At 40.2% G+C, this 19,578-nt stretch overlaps 1 protein-coding gene across 8 annotated transcripts in view; it reads right to left on the reverse strand.

The window, feature by feature from the left end:
- Positions 1 to 234: 234 nt before the first annotated feature.
- The window catches only part of LOC137278560 (kinesin-like protein KIF13A), a 209,445-nt gene continuing 190,101 nt past the window's right edge, over positions 235 to 19,578 (reverse strand). For 2 of the 8 annotated variants that reach the window (XM_067811007.1, XM_067811002.1), the window contains exons 23-38: positions 19,335 to 19,486; positions 18,664 to 18,796; positions 18,291 to 18,534; positions 17,983 to 18,109; positions 17,206 to 17,261; positions 16,851 to 16,981; positions 16,513 to 16,737; positions 15,603 to 15,809; positions 13,973 to 14,050; positions 13,188 to 13,220; positions 12,547 to 12,613; positions 7,656 to 7,751; positions 5,072 to 5,190; positions 3,372 to 4,614; positions 2,892 to 3,104; positions 532 to 871 (exon numbers count right to left, since the gene is read on the reverse strand). In XM_067811007.1, coding sequence (XP_067667108.1) covers positions 618 to 871; positions 2,892 to 3,104; positions 3,372 to 4,614; positions 5,072 to 5,190; positions 7,656 to 7,751; positions 12,547 to 12,613; positions 13,188 to 13,220; positions 13,973 to 14,050; positions 15,603 to 15,809; positions 16,513 to 16,737; positions 16,851 to 16,981; positions 17,206 to 17,261; positions 17,983 to 18,109; positions 18,291 to 18,534; positions 18,664 to 18,796; positions 19,335 to 19,486 — 3,378 coding nt within the window. In that variant the 3' untranslated portion in view covers positions 532 to 617. Of the gene's footprint in view, positions 872 to 2,891; positions 3,105 to 3,371; positions 4,615 to 5,071; positions 5,191 to 7,655; positions 7,752 to 10,312; positions 10,343 to 12,447; positions 12,614 to 13,187; positions 13,221 to 13,972; positions 14,051 to 15,602; positions 15,810 to 16,512; positions 16,738 to 16,850; positions 16,982 to 17,205; positions 17,262 to 17,982; positions 18,110 to 18,290; positions 18,535 to 18,663; positions 18,797 to 19,334; positions 19,487 to 19,578 lie in introns of all 8 variants that reach the window. The other 6 variants (XM_067811003.1, XM_067811005.1, XM_067811006.1 and 3 more) reach the window with 6 other exon arrangements.

Consider the following 19,578-nt stretch of genomic DNA (forward strand, 5'->3'; position numbering starts at 1 on the left):
AAGAGTCCTAGGAAGGACATATCATGCATCATTGGTAACGTAGGAAAAGTGACAAATCTATGCAAATGAATCACAAACAACCATGTTCTATTTCACAACAGGAAAAGCTTGATGATAAAGCTTGTTCTTATCACAATACAGGTAAACAGATTCAGCTATACATAGCAATATGCACACCAGTCTCAAATATACAAATGGCAGCTAAAAGTTTAACAAATCACGACAACTATGTTCAACTATGTATATATGTATATATATGCCAACTGAAAGTGCCAGAAGTAACAGTATTGACTGGAGTTCACCAAAGCCTGAAGCAGTTTCAGGACTAATTTATGGACTATATTCAGTGAGACAGGAAACAAGAAATGACAATAGCCATTTAGTACATCTACAACTTGGGCAAGTCCAAACCCAAAGTCAGCTCCCTTCAAAGACGAAATTTGTAAATCAGTAAAATCAACTCTCACTGTATGTACATAGAGGGTGACCTAGGTCGTCTCTATACCTCACCTGCGACGCACTAGTTCCTGAAGGGTATGGGTTTAGTAATGATATGTCAACATTATCTATTTATTATGGAGATAAAGAAATGATGCAAAGTCAGCATAAACATCAGCTCATTTTTTCTTGGCATGGCTGGCAGAAGTGGCGCGCATGTACGATCCACCTCCACTGGACTGCTGGGAAATGTTAGAAGATGAATGCGACAAGTTGCTGGACGAACCCACTAAGCTCCGACGACTTGATGACAAACTCTTCCTTGACCCTTTCCTCTTCTTGTCCCAGATAAGTTTCTCTGTTCGGACAAAGACACCATGACGGTGACGGCATTTGAAGTATCGAACACCATTCACAGAGCCATCATTTTTACCTGGAGACAAAAGGACAATTATTACCTCACAAGCAAGAAATCAAAAGAATGAAAGCATGTTTGAGAGGAGGTGAGCTATGAATGTCAGACAAGAAACACATTGATAGAGGAATGACAATTCCATACATTTTGTGATATCTTGATATGATTCGATTCAATATACATCACGATTGGATATGCTATCTCTAGTTATTTTCTTCAAAAATATATATTTTTATATCAAGTACCTGTGTAAAGTTTTACATAAGCATCAATTTCTAGCAAAAATTAACAATTTTAAGGTCAGTGATACGTATCATGATATGAAAAAAAGTATCGATATATTTATCTTCCGATAAAGTATCACTATTATCAATATTACAATATATCGTCACAAATCTACACAATAAGCAGTATCTTCAAGCACCTTCCTGTCAGTCCAGTAAAGTTTAATCAATAAAGATGTGCTTACACACTTGTGAACTTTGAGCAAGAAAATTTCAAGAGTTGATCATCTAATCAATGCTCTAATCCAGCTGCAAAAGTGGACAGTACCATGGACCAAGGTACTACCACAGTTTAGCGTCAGAAGTAATATCATTATTTACCAAACGTAGATTTTGAGACATTTGATTAAAAAGATATTTTCATGAAATGTTCTATGTGGCTCAAGACAAAGATTTGGTGGCAAAGGTATCCTGGGTGTATATAGCTGAGATAGAAAACCCTAGATAATCAAGTACAGTCATCCCTTGCCATTCCACGCGTCTTGGGTTCCACGGATGACCCCCGTGTTATTAGACATCTGCATTATAGTCCCTATTACATAATGTGGAACAAAGGACAAGTAAAATTGTATTTTTCAAGGACATAACAAAACTGCTACTTCGTGTATTGTGCGTAGTCAAGACCATTTTGTATTGAAGGTGAAAATAAAGAAACTTTGAAAATGAAAACATATATATGAACAGGAAACTTGCCATTAAAAACCTTTGGACATGATAATTTAATTGTTATTTGTGTTATGCTACCTGTTATTCAACTAAGCCGGAAATAGCGATCATCTGTGCACAGATGTTTTGGTCCAATGTACCAGTGATTTAGTTAAAAATGATCCATTAATATTACATCAAAGAATTTTAATTCCATTATCAAAATAATTTATATACTAAGCAGTTATTGTAACCGATATATTATATATTGCTATCAGATTAGTGTATAATGCATTTTTTCTGCAAACATATTTCACAAAACAATGAAGACAGGCCGTTACCTGCCTGGATACATTTTATGCAGGAGACAGTTTGACAAGTCACCACTGACTTCCTGCGGTATTTGCAACTTTGTAAATAGAAAATGCTGGCCATTTAATTGTTAAAAATGACATCAATGAGTCAATAACCTTGTCCATGGATTACGAGGCTGTAATCTGTTCGTGATTGCTAAGAATAATGTGAAATTCGTAAAAGGCACGAAAAAAGGACCGTAATGAATGTGGTAAGGAGGAGTTGTATGTGTATGGAATGAGGTGTCATTTTCCTCCTGGTGTTTCCGTTGTAACTGTCAACAGTTTTAAAGAATAAAAATGGGATTGAATTTAATCAAATATGTGTTTTCTGACACCCTATGTTCTAGGATGGCTATAGCGCAGTGTCTTGCATCACAGCAGACATCGTAAATACTCAACTGATGGCATGTCTTGTCTTTTATAAGTTACTATGATATTTCGCTGTGGGTATGATTATTTTTGAGAAAACCCTGCATGTTTTAAGCATCTGAAAAACAATGGATACATACGATAAATACTGTCAGTTGTCATCCGCGCTGAATTTCACTAGTTTATGTTATTTATCAGAGCACAAGAGTGGATTTGTTGATGAGCTCTTTTAAATTTTGTGAAGGGGTGTGATCGCAGTTCAGCTTTTTCATGGGAGCAACGGATCACTCCATGATTTAACTGAATCTGCAGTATGAGGGATAACCATAATACTCTTTAAGGGCTGGGACAGAACATGGAGGACTCATGTGACATGAAGCTCACCTTCAGGCAGATCCAGTTCCACCCCGATCCAGGGACCCGCTGCAAACTCCACGTTCCCCACAAAGCGTACCACCCCTGTCTTGGGCCCCACACGAGAGGAAGTGACAGTCACAAACTCCCCCTCCTGTATCCAAGACGGCACTGGTCCATCGTGCAGACGGTCAAGGTCAGCTCTGCTTCCAAAGGAGCACTCACTCAGGGAGTCATCCATAGCTGCACAAACAGTAAAAGATGTGGTGATTAACTACAGCTGGCTGTAAATGTCTTGATTTGGATGAAAGTTCTTAATTTTTATGATTAAGAATAACAACAGCATTCTGTGAAAACTGTTCTTAGTAAGAAATAAATTTAGTTCCTGTCTGTGTCTCAAACAAAAAACTATGGATGCATTTATACTTCACTAATCCGGACTGGGATGACATATCAAATAAAACTTTGACAAAAACACTCTCAGACATGCCAAGTCACAAAGCATTATACCATTGAGCTGATCCTCTGATACATGTAGACTGCTCCTCCTGTCCATACCGAGGTCCTCTTGCCATGCCTTCATGGCTGTGTCGATTTGAGGGGAGACTGTGCAGGACATAGGACGCTGACGGGACCCAGATCCCTTACGACGTACAACTCCCTTAGAATCAGGTGTTTTCTGTCCACTACCCAACAATGAAGACTTGTCTGTCTTAGGGGAAATAATGTTTGATAAAGAAGCAGATTTCAAGCCAACAACTGGTGTTTCGGTGGTCTTGCCTTGTGTCTTCTTGTCAAGGTTCTCTGATTCAGATACAGACAATCTTGGGGTATCCTTTACCTCTGGCTTGGCACTTCCTAAAGAAGATTTGTCCATGGTTTCTGAGTCAGCTCCTTCATCTTCTCCAAGTTTCTCTAGTTCCTCCATTGCAGTTACACTGTATGGATCATTGTCCCCATCGCCACGACCTATTGCACTGTCACTTGGTTCAGAGTTGCTGGAGTCTATACGTGAGAGAGGTTCATGGCTGGAAGGCTCAGCAGCAGATTTCACTGCTTCATGATTATTCTCTGTCTGACTGAAATCAAACTCTTTCCCACTGGGAGGTGGTGTCGGTATAGGCTTGAGAGGGGCATCATGAATCTCAGGTACTCCCTCATCAAGCAAAGAGTCGGATCGGGATTTGCGATTACTACCAGTGTCATTATCACCAGAATCATTTGAATCATTTCGAACCAATCCATTGGAATCATCAAGTGTTGTTTCTGAATTGCCACTGCCCATCCCAGTCTTATCAATATTATCCTTGGTATGGTCCTCATCTTCCATCTTGGCGTGGTCCTCATTCTCTACCTTGGTTTGGTCCTCCTCATCACTGTCTCCACTGTGTTCTGTGCTGCCAGACTTATGAGCTGTCTTGTTTTTGATATTCTCATTGTCATCAATGCTCTTGACACTGAGTGAATCCTCTGAAGACAAGGTGAGAGAGGACACAGCTTGAGAGCCATAGCCACTGGACGTCATACTGGGTGTGCAGCTCTTGGCCTGCACCTCAACTAGACTGTCATTAGTTGAGGAGTGGGTCATGTGACTAAGAGCCAGCGCGCCCTCTCTCTGCACGCGAGCTGTCTGCTGGCTCTGGTATGACTCAAAATCCTGAAAATCATCGGAGTCAAGACTGCGTGAATCATGGTCCTGTTGCTGAAGGCGAGAAACTGACTTTGGTATCAACTCATCCTCATCATCCAAGTCCTGAAACCAAACATGGAAAGACATGACTGAGTTGGGATTTTGCAGCTCTATACAGCTATAAAATCAAGACAGTACAACTGGCGTTAACATTTTCAGTATGCACTACAGTTTGAGAGCTCCTTATAATAACCTGTGTATTAAGACCAGCCCAAAGACCAGATGCTGATTGGACATAGATTGTTATAACATCCTGGGCTTTTTCTCCAATCAAATGATTTGGAAAGGAAAAAACACGAGAGTAGGACCATGACATGTGACATAAAATAAGGTGTGCATGCTCCAGCAGGATACAGTGCTAAGGCAAATTCCTCCCACTCCCCATACTTATCATAATCACTAGTCACTAGGATACAAAAAGGCTGAAAATATAACAGGAGGACCCATACAGGGAAAGTTTGGGTATAGCGATAATTGGGACAATTCTAACAGGCAAATGAGCCATTGTAGCCATCAGTACCTCCTCTGTGTCTTGGTGTAGAAGTGGCCGAGACTCTCTCTGGTGCTGTTCCTCAATCAGAGTCCTCATCGGCTTGACCAGCTTGGATGTGTGGGGACTCAGCACAGACTTGGGTGAGGCTATTCAGGAAAGAAGCATCAGCATTAGATGTCTTCTTTCAGCTTAACAATAAGCATCAGATACAAACAATCAGATACAAGTCCACTTCAGTTAACAGTTTGATATGTCATCCTTCATTACTGTGTTTAATGGTTTATTGGCTTATTGTTGGTTCCATCACAATCACACAGGTACTGTTACAGTGACCACACGGACAGTGAACACCCGGTGCACAATGTCATGTACTGATAAAACAGAAGAGGAACCACATCTTGTGGCGTTCTTTCCTGCAATAATGCACCTGACCTGAGACATGAGGAAGTATCTCCATTACATGTAGCTGTGTTTGAAGTTCACTAATGTGTACTAGATACTCACCCTTCTTTTGAAGAAACTTTAAGTAAGGTAGCATGTTTAGTACATCTTTCAACTCAGTATGGCATACAATATCATTGTCTTTTGGAAAAGCAGTAAACGTTTCATAACATAGTTAGGTCAGATTAGAATTTTGAAGTAAAACATACAAGTTTGATATCAACACAAAGCTTGAGACCAACATAAGATTGACAACAGATAATCAAAATAAATGAATTCTGGGAGAAGTATTTTTAACATGCAGAAAATCCAACCTTGTCTACACAAAATAATGGTGATCTAGTTTTGAATCTTGAGAAAAAACTGTACTAGGTTGTGAATAGATAACAAAACATGAGCAGAAACAAGAGGCAGCCAGTGCCATACTGGCAGACACAGCTTCCTGTTGACCAAGTGCTGGATGCATATGAGGAACTTCTCATTTTGTTCTTACTCTTAAAAGGAATGTTCAAAAGGTCTTCCTCCCAAAATATATGTATTTTTTCAAGGCCTTCACAACCATGCCTATGTTTACCACGAAAATACCTAGTCTTTTAACTGACTATGATTTTCCCTTCAAACCATCCCAGACCTGGTTTTGTCCTCCCAGTATACTTGTTCATAGGCTATGCTACCAACTTCACTAAAGATGTGCCCTATGGAACACGAATGTCAGTTGGAATATCTCAGCTATGCAGTTCAGTGTGTGTTCTGTCCTGGCCTGCATCCAAAGTGGGCATTAAACAGGTTGAAGCAGAACCTGTTTAACAGTAGATACTCCTGTGATTCTCCACTAGACTGAACTCTCCTCAACATGAACGTCTTTACATCCTCCTAATCTACATCATCTGAATAACTGAATTTACACAAGGAGCTACTGCAAGTCACAGCATCTCTATGGGTCTTTCCCTCAAGTTACACACTGACATTACTGCTGCCTGCCACAATCTGTGTGTAGGTTAAAGGTCACACTGCAGCAATAGGAGTGGCCTCAATGTTAATTGTCGATAGTGATTTCAGGTACAGAAGACAAACCAGGAGCTCTGACATTGCCATGGCAATGGTTGTGAGCTTTTGTGTGGTGCAAGGAAACAAATGGTACCAAGACTGCCACAGCAATGATGGAGATATCCTGTCTTGTGGAGAGAAACCAGTGGTTCTGAGATTGCCATGGCAACAATGGAGATGAGCAGACTAACCTGTACACCTGAGATGAACCAATAAGATGCCTCCCATCAGAGAACATAGTGACAGATGAATATCTATTCTGTTTGGACTGCTGAGTGAAGGTACTGCACCATTCCTACTATCATTAACACAGAAAATGCTATCAAGCAATTTCATGACATACACCATCCCAAAAGCTGCACAATCATGCCCAAGACACCTACTACATCAAAATCAACATACAACATCTTCATGCAAGAAGCAAAACACATCTCAGAAATGCAAACTCCAACAGACCAGCGCAAAAACATTACCATACTGCCCACACACGCTGGCGGGCACGCATGAACGCACGCACTCACGCACGCATGCACACACGACCACATGTGGAACTGACCTTACACATAAAAGGAACTACGACCTTGCATGATAAGATCCTGTCTGTTACGATGAACATTCTAATTGTGTAAATGAATGTTAAATCGTGAACCCAAGTCAAATCTTTTTTAAGTACATACATTTTCTGTACACTTCTATTTCCAAGTGCATGATCTGACCAAAATGTTACTCATTTTGTGAATTATTATTCCAAAGAATTTGTTCGTCTTCTTTAGTTGCATCACTGCTAAAAATGTTCAGGATCACATAATTCCTTCCTGCCACGATTGTTTATCTGTGAAGGCATGAAATACTATCCAGAAAAATGAAATAATCATAAAGTTTTCAGCAGTATATCTGTATAACAGAAACCAAACAGGAAGTGGTGGCCTGTCCATATGATTTGAAAAGAATAAAAAACTGAAACAACTGGTGAACAACAATGTCATGCTGACAACACTGACTTAGTCTCATGCAGATCCAACAGCCAGTACATTGAAAGATGAAAATGTCAACTAACTGGATGGAGAAAGAAAACATGCACAGACGTAGAAAACAATATGAAATATCCTGAAACTGTTACTACCATGTTCTTCACGGAAGAAACGAGACAATAGTTTAAACGTACGCTTAGCCGAGTTACCATTGGTACTAGAACGGAGGTTGAGGAAGCTCGGGCGGGCTGCAAGGGGAATAACTCTTCATCAGAGGATGACATTCAATTGTCATGGTAACGAAAGCATGATATGGTTATCTATGTTGTCATGGAAACTTAAATTGAAAGAAGCACAGACAAGGCAGATCTGCCAAGTTTTAAAGTGAAAACAAATGTATGACAAAGCATGAAACAAATAACATGTTGTCATGGAAACAGTTGGAAGAAACAAAATGAAGTGTATATATAGTTGTGACAACAGCAATATGAAGCATCTAGTTTAGGTGGCAATCCTAGATTTAGTATCAAGCTTGGAAGAGGCAGTGGGATGACACAGTAACAAGCAGTTCCTTGGCAAAAACAAAACAGAGAAGCATCAAACATGTTAACGTCTGCAGAAAAACCCTATATTGTATTAGTACTCTGTAAATGTGGGTGATCTGTTCACATGACTGAAGTAGAAGGAAGGTCCCAGGAACCATCTTCCAGGAGCCGATAGGCTATGGAATGTATGTAACCTAGTTGATGGCATGCCTCATCAGACATTACTTTGTTCCGACTGTGCGTCATTGTGGAAAAATCAATCTATTTATGTATGTTATCTAAGTCATTGCGTAATCTCTGTGAGGCTATACTGCTAAATAAGACCTGACCTCATTATATTTTCTTTGATGAAGGAATAAACATACAAACTTATGTGCCCACGAAAACCCTGGTGTCGGCGCAACAATGGAGTGTGTTGTAACCGCATCTGTGATAGGCAACATGGACAATCAGTCTAATGATTGTATGGAACCAAGGTTGTGGCATTCTTTCTGGCAGGGTAAAATTACACTTTTTTGTGGGATGTGGTCAGTATGGACATATCAGTCTGCTGAATGTATGGAACCAAGGTTGTGCATTCTTTCTGGCAGGGTAAAATTACACTTTTTTGTGGGATGTGGTCAGTATGGACATATCAGTCTGCTGAATGTATGGAACCAAGGTTGTGCATTCTTTCTGGCAGGGTAAAATTACACTTTTTTGTGGGATGTGGTCAGTATGGACATATCAGTCTGCTGAATGTATGGAACCAAGGTTGTGCATTCTTTCTGGCAGGGTAAAATTACACTTTTTTGTGGGATGTGGTCAGTATGGACATATCAGTCTGCTGAATGTATGTAACCAAGGTTGTGCATTCTTTCTGGCAGGGTAAAATTACACTTTTTTGTGGGATGTGGTCAGTATGGACATATCAGTCTGCTGAATGTATGGAACCAAGGTTGTGCATTCTTTCTGGCAGGGTAAAATTACACTTTTTTGTGGGATGTGGTCAGTATGGACATATCAGTCTGCTGAATGTATGTAACCAGGACATATCAGTCTGCTGAATGTATGGAACCAAGGTTGTGCATTCTTTCTGGCAGGGTAAAATTACACTTTTTTGTGGGATGTGGTCAGTATGGACATATCAGTCTGCTGAATGTATGTAACCAAGGTTGTGCATTCTTTCTGGCAGGGTAAAATTACACTTTTTTGTGGGATGTGGTCAGTATGGACATATCAGTCTGCTGAATGTATGTAACCAAGGTTGTGCATTCTTTCTGGCAGGGTAAAATTACACTTTTTTGTGGGATGTGGTCAGTATGGACATATCAGTCTGCTGAATGTATGGAACCAAGGTTGTGCATTCTTTCTGGCAGGGTAAAATTACACTTTTTTGTGGGATGTGGTCAGTATGGACATATCAGTCTGTTTAATGTATAGAACCAAGGCTGTGGCAGGATAATACTACACTTTGTTATCTGTTTTTGTCTTTGTCAATACAAACTGCAGAGGCTATGAAACTTTGACAATTGTGTAAGTCGGAAACAATGTGTGTTCCAAAATATTTCATCTGATACTTATGTACACGTACTAGGAACTTGACCAGCTAATAGCATAGCGTGACAAAGTTAACAGCTTTAAGTACCAGTTACCAGGGTTACCTGGTCATTAGCAGAAGCCGATACTCAATACTAAGTCTGCAGGAAATGCAGGACAAAATCCCAATATATGTAACATATCCCAGGACAAACAAGTTTACCTTTGTATTTCTGACATCCATGTCAGAATTCTGATGAATGAATTATAAGAACGTTACCAACAATCCCAGTGTAGAAAATACATATACTGTGTTTTCCTTAAAATATGCCTTTTTCCAAATCTAATGTGATTGCCAGGCATATTTCTACTTTCATCATTCAAATGGGAAAGAAGAAGGGTACAAAAATAATATATAACACCCAAGTAGAAGTTTATGTGGAGCACAGCCCCATGTATTGCATCACATACTGTGTAACCAACCACTGGTCAGATTGGTCAGTATGAATCACATGACAGAGTGGACAAAATTTCTTCCCATCCAACCACAGAATTTCCCAATAATTCCCACTAATGTTCTAAGAATAATCCAACAACCATTGATAAAAGAAGAAAAATGTATACAAATTTGACTTATTTCCCAGAAGTCAAGTTATTGGAGACATAGGTAAGGATTATTCTGACAGAAATGGTTAATCTCATGCCGAAACTACATGCATGAAAACCTGGCAAGTAAAACAACTTACGAAAACAGAACCTTGCAAATGTAAACAGCTCTGGAAATATGACACATGCTGCCATGAGACATGAGACAATGATATGGTGTCTCACCAGATCTTTACCACCGTGGACATAGTAAGCTACTGCTACATGAGACAAGATGTTGTCAATCATGTCTTTGGATTCAGTTACAGTAAGAAATGTATGATTTCATACTTTCATAACTCATGATAAAAGTATGTTTAAATAATACTTCATTTTTAAGTGGTATTCATTCTTAAACATACTTCTTATCAAATAATACTACATGAAATTATAAACATTTATAAAAAGTGAATTACAGGAGGATAAATTTGGTATAAACAAAACAATGTTTTCTGAAAGGCATTTCAGTTCAATTTTTCCTGTTTAAATGATGTGTGAAATATGGGTTGGGTGACATGATGTTTGATGGTGTTGTGTTGGAGTGGGCAACTAGCGATGATGGTGCAGAGATGTGTCCCAGCAAACAACTTCAGTACTGGGCTAGCTAGTCTTGTTTGAATAGCCGTAGTTCTAAGGTTGCCTGGTGGAAGGGAGGAAGGCAGTCAGTACTTCTGGGTTTGTTTATACTATGTGTCTCCATCATACACTATGTGTCTCCATGATTACATACTAGGTGCTGCTGTTCAAGCAATTCAGGCTCCAGTGAATCAGAAGCAAGTGAGTTCTTGGGCCAAGGAAGACTGTATTTACATTGAAGAAATAATAATGTTTCTAGTTATGCAGCATGAGACAAAGTTCCTTCCATACAGAACTTCCTCAATATATGTCTGCTCTACCCTGACTTGTGCCTGCCTGCCTGCTCTACACAGCTTTGTAGCTGAGTGCTCTGCGCAGACTTGTGCCTGCTTGCTCTACACAGCCTTGTAGCTGCCTGCCTGCTCTACCTAGCCATGTGCCTGCCTGTTCTGCACAGCCTTGTGCCTGCTTGCTCTACACAGTTTTGTAGCTGCCTGCTCTAACTAGCCATGTGCCTGCCTGCTCTGCACAGCCTTGTGCCTGCTTGCTCTACACAGCTTTGTAGCTGCCTGTTCTGCCCAGCCTTGTGCCTGCTTGCTCTACCCAGCTTTGTAGCTGCCTGCTCTGCCTAGCCATGTGCCTGCCTGCTCTACCCAGCTTTGTAGCTGCCTGCCTGCTCTACCTAGCTAGGTGGCTGAATGTCCTACTCAGCCCTGTGGCCTCCTTTCCTGTACAGCCTTGTATGTAATCACAGATGATGGAGAAATGAGCATCTACATCCCCTGAAGTGTTGATGACAGGGCAAGGGGAAGTGGATGATCTGCGAGTGTTAACAGCTGATATAAGCGATGTGAGCACCAACTTAAATGTGAGAACCAACTTAAACGTGTCTGATTGAAAAGTTTGAGAGTTAGTGTGACATTGGCAAATACAACCAAATCTAATCAGTCATTCAACTCTACATATTAACTGAAAACAGTTTGCATATACCCGATCTGTTGAATAATTGTGCATTTCAAAAGTCAAAGTAGTATAACTATGTTAATAATCCATTTATGCATTAAACACTAAGATTTTCATCATCAGCTCTTTGTAAAACTTTAAGAACAGGAATAACATCCTTGTATAGAAGCACAGAGAATAATCACACATTTTATTGGCAATAAAGAGATGGCTTTACATAATAGCACAAAACATAGTCATAGCTTTAAAACAAGCTATGATTCTGCATCTGACCTAAAAGCATAAACATTTGAGGCAAGCGAGCATATAACCATGGCGACCATACACACAGGAAGTGGGTGAAGAATCATGGGAAACATCGCTGACGAAGCAATATCACAGTATAAAATTTAATGGAATGGACGTATATGAAAAAACACAAAAAATTCCATTGTCACTTCAATGCAGTCATAATCTCAACAGATACGTGAGATGAATTTACAAATTTTATCGAAAACAAACGAAAGCAAATGTTCTGATCTACACTAGGATTTTGATGGTGATTTTGTCGTGATCTGCCTACTTGTGTATTGACTGCAAAACAAAGTGGAGACTTAAAGCCTTCTATACACTTTGCGGTGTGCAATAATCAAGCTGAACTTAAAATGGTTGCTGCCAAACAAAAACAGAAACTGGGTGACACTGTCATTTAACCCACCTAGGCCGACCGAAAGCTTTTTAAGACGACCCACTTCCCTGCGGTAAGACGCGATCATGGACTCGTTCACGTCGGAAAATGCTCGTTGCCGAAACTCACCCGCAAAAGTCGGGGATTTTGACAATGCGGCATCACTGGTGAGATCCTGTATGCTGTCAGCACGCATCTGCAACAGCAAATATGAGAGAATGACACAACCTGAGATACTGTTTAACTGTAAATGAATGGACCTATGGGTAAGTAAACCAGGTAGACAGTGCCAGCACAAACACCTGGCATTTCCTTTTTGTTGTCTTGCAAAACACTTTTCTAGTGCCTCAGGACCGTAATGTTTTGAAAAAACAAAATAATGTCATCATATGATCAAACATACATGACAAATTTCAGCTTTAGGAGGTAGACAGAAATGCAGCTTGAGAAAATTTAAGAGCTCTACAGAACATTTTGCCATTTTGTGCACAAATACCTGAGAGGACTTGTAAAGCTGCCAAAGGCGCCCATGCTTCATAATATTTTGGAAATGATACCATAAAGTTTATGACTGAGATACAGATGAGGGATGATATGCTCGACAAGGTCACTTGTCTTTTAAGATGCATTGAAGATGAAGTTGAAAACTACATGTTTAACGTTATTGACATCGACAGATAAAGGATGACCTTCTGGACAAGGTCACTTGCCCTTTCAAGCTAGGTGTTGAAAAAATCAATCTAAAACAGAGAGGTCCCATGGAGTGTTACCTGATCTTCAAGCTTGGTGGGCGAGGTTAGCATCTGTGGAAGCAAGAAGACTGGCTTGAGAAATCCACCACAAGCTACATGATAGAGCACTTCCTTGAATAAATACCAAGTTGGATTGGTTTTGACAGACTTCATAGACTTATCAGTCAGTTCAAATTGTCCAAATAACATGTTCAATAACTTCTATGTCTGAAGCGGTACAGACATCAAACACCACTGTTGGAACTGGTAACAGGAAAGTAAATATACATCTATCTTGTAAGAAATTGCATAAGTAAAATCAATTAGTCAATCAGAATGTCTGGTCCATGTTTCGATCATCTTATCCAGCTGTTGATTTGGTGCCAATATGAGAGACCTCAAGACAAGATACACAGCAGAAAAGATTAAGGAATTAACAAGATACTTGAGAAGTTACAAAGATAGAAACTAAGGCAGTCGTAGCTGTTGGTTCAGTTTACATAATGTTATGTCATACTCTTAACAAGTTGCTTGATAACTGTTGCGATATTATTTCACAAGTAAATTGAAAACAACCTGGTGTAGATATTTCACATACCATGCTTTTCCAAAATAAAACAGAAAAAATTGTGGCATTTATTCAAAGTAGTCACAAAGCAGAGTCTACGAAGGTTAATATCTAATTGGCTTTATATAGTTATATGCGAACTACAAGACAAAATATGATTTAGTAACCACACCAATGAATATATTCAGTAATGTATCATACTATGACATTTCACAGAATGTTTTTCTACATTGGGTTGTTCATGAAGACAGCAAACCTGATTGATGTTAGGGACACTGGTGGTCTTTCGTAATGACCTCCCACTGACGGCGAGGTGTTCCTTGACAGCGACCTCCTGTTGGAGACACACAGAAAAGTGAGTTACATTTTTCATGCATTTTTCTTAAAACAATCAAGAAATAGCATTAAATTGTTTTGTGTCACATTAACAGGCTTCTCTGTCTTATTCACTGAACTCCTGAGGTATGCAAGGAAGTGTCAAGTCAAAGGAATTTATTTGTAACGAGGCCACGGGCCAATATACAAGATATACCATATACATAGTTGACAAGAGCATACAGGTGAAGTCTAGTGTTTCAAAATAAATATTTCTTTATATATATGCATGGTAAATATAATACTGTACACGTTTGATTATATTCTTCTGAGATGTACATGAGAGACAAATTTATGGATAGAAGGAAATTTCCAAAAGTGTTCTGGTAGAAAAGTTATTGTGATTTCATTGTACAAGTGGCATATGAGTGTGAAATGATACTCATCCTCTACAGCAGTGTTACAAATGGGCCTAAGACGATTGATTGATTGCCACCTACCTTCGTTATAATGTAATGACAAGACATTGCATCTGAATTCTGTGTAAGTAGAGCACACCTTTTTTTCTGATATAATATGCAGGTATCTTTCTGGTTCAAATAGGAATTTATATCCTCCTTTACATCACATATCTAGGCCTGTTATTCAAAGTGGAAGTCCAGCTTTGAGAAAATTCATTTATCAGCAGATTTTTAAACAACTGTACAAATGAAAATTCATCACCAACTAATCCAGATATACCCAAAGCCATGAGAAAACAGAGTATATTTTATGTATGATACCTAACTCTTTTTTCCAATGTCATAGAAATATCTGAACATATTATATGCTTTCCTGGGCAGTCTACAATCACTCATTGTGAGCTACTTTAGCCAATAGTGGAAAAGCTGTATGTAAACATTTATATATATCGGATAGCGACCACATTCGCCATATACAATAGCATTGGGAGTTTGTTGTCCTACCCTTAAAAATCATTTGCAGGCTAGAAGGTGTACCCTTTCCAATAATTGATATTGCTTAACTCCCTAAAACTCACTGCCATATAATAATATCGGCATCACCTGAGAATCAAAGATTCTAAAATATGTTTCCGGGTCAATCACTCCAATCTTGTTTAGTTTGACAATGATTTTCATCAATGCTCTCTTCCTCCAGCTTGCTAGGTCTGAGATGCATTTAGTCATATTTAGGTTACTTGAAAACCAGACACCTAAATATTTTTAACTATTTACATTGGCAATTTGGCTTCCTTTACAAAACCATTTATCCTTATTCGAAAAAATGCTCCCTTTTCTGAACACAATAATTTGTGTTTTTTCAAGATTAACAGTTAACCCCCAATTGTCTGAAAAAGTTTCAAGAATATCTAATTGATTTTGAAGGCCAATAATTGATTCAGATACAACAATGACATCATCTTCAAATAATAGTGATCAATCCAAGCCCAAGTTAGGAGCCTAGACCTTCACTGATCTTTGAAGCTGCTCTTCACAGAAAATCCCCTCCACCCTTTGAGTCTCAAAATGGCTTTCCCAGCTCAGTTTGTAACTGGCTGTTAGTGCACTTACTTGACGAAGCCTGTCAATAGTGAGGATGCTCTCCACGGCCGATATTCCCTTGATGTACTTCTCAATGTAGGTCTCCCCGTCCACAGCTTTGGTTTCATTCTGACTAGCAGCCATCTGGGCCAGGGTTTCCATACCCTCCAGGTCCTCTGACCCCTTTGGAATGTTGGACACGACCTCGTATGTGATGCCACTGGCATACAGGTAGTCCTACAAGGAGTGAGTGAGTTTAGTTTTAAGTTGTTGCATTCTGCAATATTCCTGCAATAGGGTGGTGGTCTGTAAATAATTGAGTCTCTACAAGACAATCCAGTGATCAACAGCATGAACATCAATATGTACAATGGGGAACCAATGACATGTGTCGAGCAAGTCAGCGAGCCTGACCACCCGATCCCATTAGTCCCTTCTTACGACAAGCATGGGTTGCTGAAGGTCAATATTCTATCCCAGACCTTGATGGCGAAGTCCTGGAAAAACGGTTAGATGCTAACACCAATGCAGTAATGCATTATCTGTCATAACACAACTTTGGTAATGATCTAATACATCTGATTATACCATCCCTGTCAAAGCACAAATATGACACAGATTGCCCATTTATAAACCTGTTCTTCTGGATGTGTAGGTATGACATTGAAAAGTACTACATGATCCATCAACACATCAGAATAAACCCAGCACAACTTGCCCTATCCCTGACATGAACCCAGTATAATGTGCCCTATAACTGACATGAATCCTGCACATTGTGCCCAATCCCTGACATGAATCCAGTACAATGTGCCCTATCCCTGACATAAATCTAGTACAATGTGCCCTATCCCTGACATGAAGCCAGTTCAATGTGGCCTATCCGTGACATGAATCCAGTACAATGTGCCCTATCCCTGTCATGAACCTCTATACGTACCCCTCCTATGAATCTGTTCTTGAGGATGTTGGTGAAGGAGGAGAGACTTTGCTTCTTGTAGATGTTGATGCAGACTCGCTTGCGAAGGACTAGCTCCATCGATGCGGGGTGACTCAGGCGGACAACTGCCTTTAGGATGACATATATCCTCTCATTGGCGGGCGTTATTCGGTTCAGGTGGGGAGAGTCGTGGATGGAGGAGTCCCAGGATACCAGTGCACACACCTGGAAATGCACACCACCTTAGTTTGATATGCATTCCCCAGAATTCCAAAACCCCTTGTAAACTTAGATGTTCTCTGAAGAATTCTTGAAAATATTTTGTGATAGCAACTTACATTTTCCTTTTCTGTGAAGCTCTTGATGATTGGCAGTGAGACAAATTGAGCTCCATGTTCTTTGGGCAGGATGGAGTTGATACCGGCAGCTTGGGAGCCTTCCTTGGCACTTGGGGTGCTCATGTCTTCCGCTGAAGAGTACAGAACAGAGAGTCGGCGACATATAGCACTTAGAGCCTACATTAACATGTACAGTAGTAGGGGTGACAAAGAAGTGGGAAGACAATTGTAATCAGCACTAACATGCACAAGTGATAAAACTGCTGAGGTACATAAGAACCATGCGTAAATATGCATAATGTAGTTTTTATGAAGACTTATCTACAAGTCTTTTGCATGTGCGAGATGTACTTACCATTAAGATCCAGGAAGAGAACTGGGGAGTGCTCCTCCATGTCATGTGGTGGATCCCTACAATTAACAAAGACCTCAGGAAACATGTTCACTGACACACAGGTTATAGTTGGATCAGTATTTTAGTTACACTGGGATTACACAAGATGCACATCTATGACTGTGCTGAAACACATGAACAATGGTATGATGCTGACAAACTAAGAATCATCAGTGAAAATACTGGATTTCTTGAGATACTGGCAATTCTAATCATCAAAGTCTGTACAGCAACATGCAGTGTCTCACGCGACAAGGATATTTCTGCCCTATGGTAATCACAGACATTGCTTGTTTTTCTGTACAAAATAGGTGGAGAATGCTCAATTAACTTTCAAAGTGCACATGTGAAGACACTATTGGTTTCAGGCAAGGATCAGAAGAGAACAAAGCAGGTATGTTGATTGTCTGTCTCACAGTCTCTGAACTGCATTATTTTCACTTCATCCCAGGTCTCTCTGCAATGCTCAAGCTCTAACTGAAGCAAGTCTAAATTTCCACAGATTCATGTGTGAATCATCTTCCTTCTCACTGGGGCTACTCTTTAATTCTAAAGGAATTGTTTCTTTCTAACAAAAATCTACATATTTAGAGACTAAGCATGGGTATAGTCTGTTGGTAGAGAGCCAAGGAACACCAGAGGAGTCATAGTGCATGGTAGTTTGTTTCTCAGAGGAGAGACAGGGTCAGTCAGGGAAGAAGAATCTACATAAGTGTTTGAGATGCTTCAATGACGTACCAGTCTGCAGGTGCCCCTGGTATACTGCTTCCAGGGGCAGGCACCAGAACAGCATTCCTTTCCTCTGTCAGAGACACCCACTGCTCAATGAGTGCTCTTTCCCTCTCAGAATCAGCCTCAGATTTATCTGGAATAAAATTACAATACAATAGTGGGAACAGCACTGTTGCCATGCCTATAATGTTGACTGATGGTCATGAAAAGTATGAGGCATGATCAATGGTAATATCTGGTACCTGGTTAGCTGATCCTGTGAAGTGACTGTGTAGCTGTGTAGCTTGTTCATGTTCACTAGAAGAGATACCTACCCGGCTTGTTGATGAGCTTCTGAATTTGCTCATCTAAGTAGTCTTTCCTCCTCTTGAGGGCATCAGACCAACGCTCACGGAGATGATTCAAATCCTCCTCTTGGTAACTGTCCAAACCCTTCTGAAGTTTGGATCGCACAGAAATGGAACCAATAGAAACTGATGTGATAGCCTCACAGATGAGAGGCAGTGTCCCAGAGTTGGCCACTGGCTTGACACGCACAAGGATGCGTCGTGAGTGACCCTGTAGAGAGAAGAGAATGGGTGAGTTGGAGTCAGGGACACTCTAGATTTAGAAACTAACACACCATGTTGCTGAGCCAGTAATGCTGTTCAGGCTAGCCTATGCCCGGTGCTATATGTGGAGACTGACCTGTCTGAGTTGGAAGACACCAGCAGTGGGGACATCAGGTTTGGGTATGACTTCGACTGGCATATACTCTCCCTGGTCATTCAACTCGTGTACCTCTGACCAGAACTCAATCTTCCTCATCACCTCATTCCATCTGAATCATAAAGGAACTTTCAAATCATTACACACACACAAATGATATTACTGAAACAATGAGGTCTTGACCACACAATCCAGTTACTGACATCATAACAATCAATTCAGTATGTGAACATGCATCAACCGAAAGAGTGAGGGTGACCACCTGATCATGTTTGTACTGGTTGCTGAAGACCAATAATAACCTGGATCTTCATAGGGTGCCTGCAAATATATCAGTTTGGCCAAACAAACCTGAGGCTGGTTGTATGTGCAGCGCTTAACTCAATCAGGGAATGACAAGCCATGTCACACTGTAACCACACAATACTCATTAGAACAGGAAGGATAAGAATGAGTACTGACATTTAACAAGACATTTTGCTCTCCACGTTAATGCTCTATCAGCTACACCAGAGAGGTGGTCTACTCTTTGACAAATTGTGAAAACACATTGTCACTACCTCACTACTGAAAACTAATTGTATTTGGGACCTGGGTTTGAATGCCCATGACAATGACAACAAAAACACCAGACACTTCATGCCCCTCACCTGTCTGACAGCGTGCGTGTCTTTGCCTGAGTTGACTCTATCATGGTGCCGTTGAGTCCGAAACCCTGACTCCTGTGGCCCCACACTTCTATGGACAGAGCACCTTCAGAACAGTGCTCTATGAACTCCTCTGATATCGGGATGCGGATGTCCTGAAAAAAGTATTGGAATGTAAACATTAAATCATAACAAGTGTTTCTTTGGTCCCATTCTGATACCGGAACGTATCAATCAGGACACATAT

Source organism: Haliotis asinina, chromosome 3, assembly GCF_037392515.1.
Source record: "Haliotis asinina isolate JCU_RB_2024 chromosome 3, JCU_Hal_asi_v2, whole genome shotgun sequence".
Classification (NCBI taxonomy): Eukaryota; Metazoa; Mollusca; class Gastropoda; order Lepetellida; family Haliotidae; genus Haliotis; species Haliotis asinina.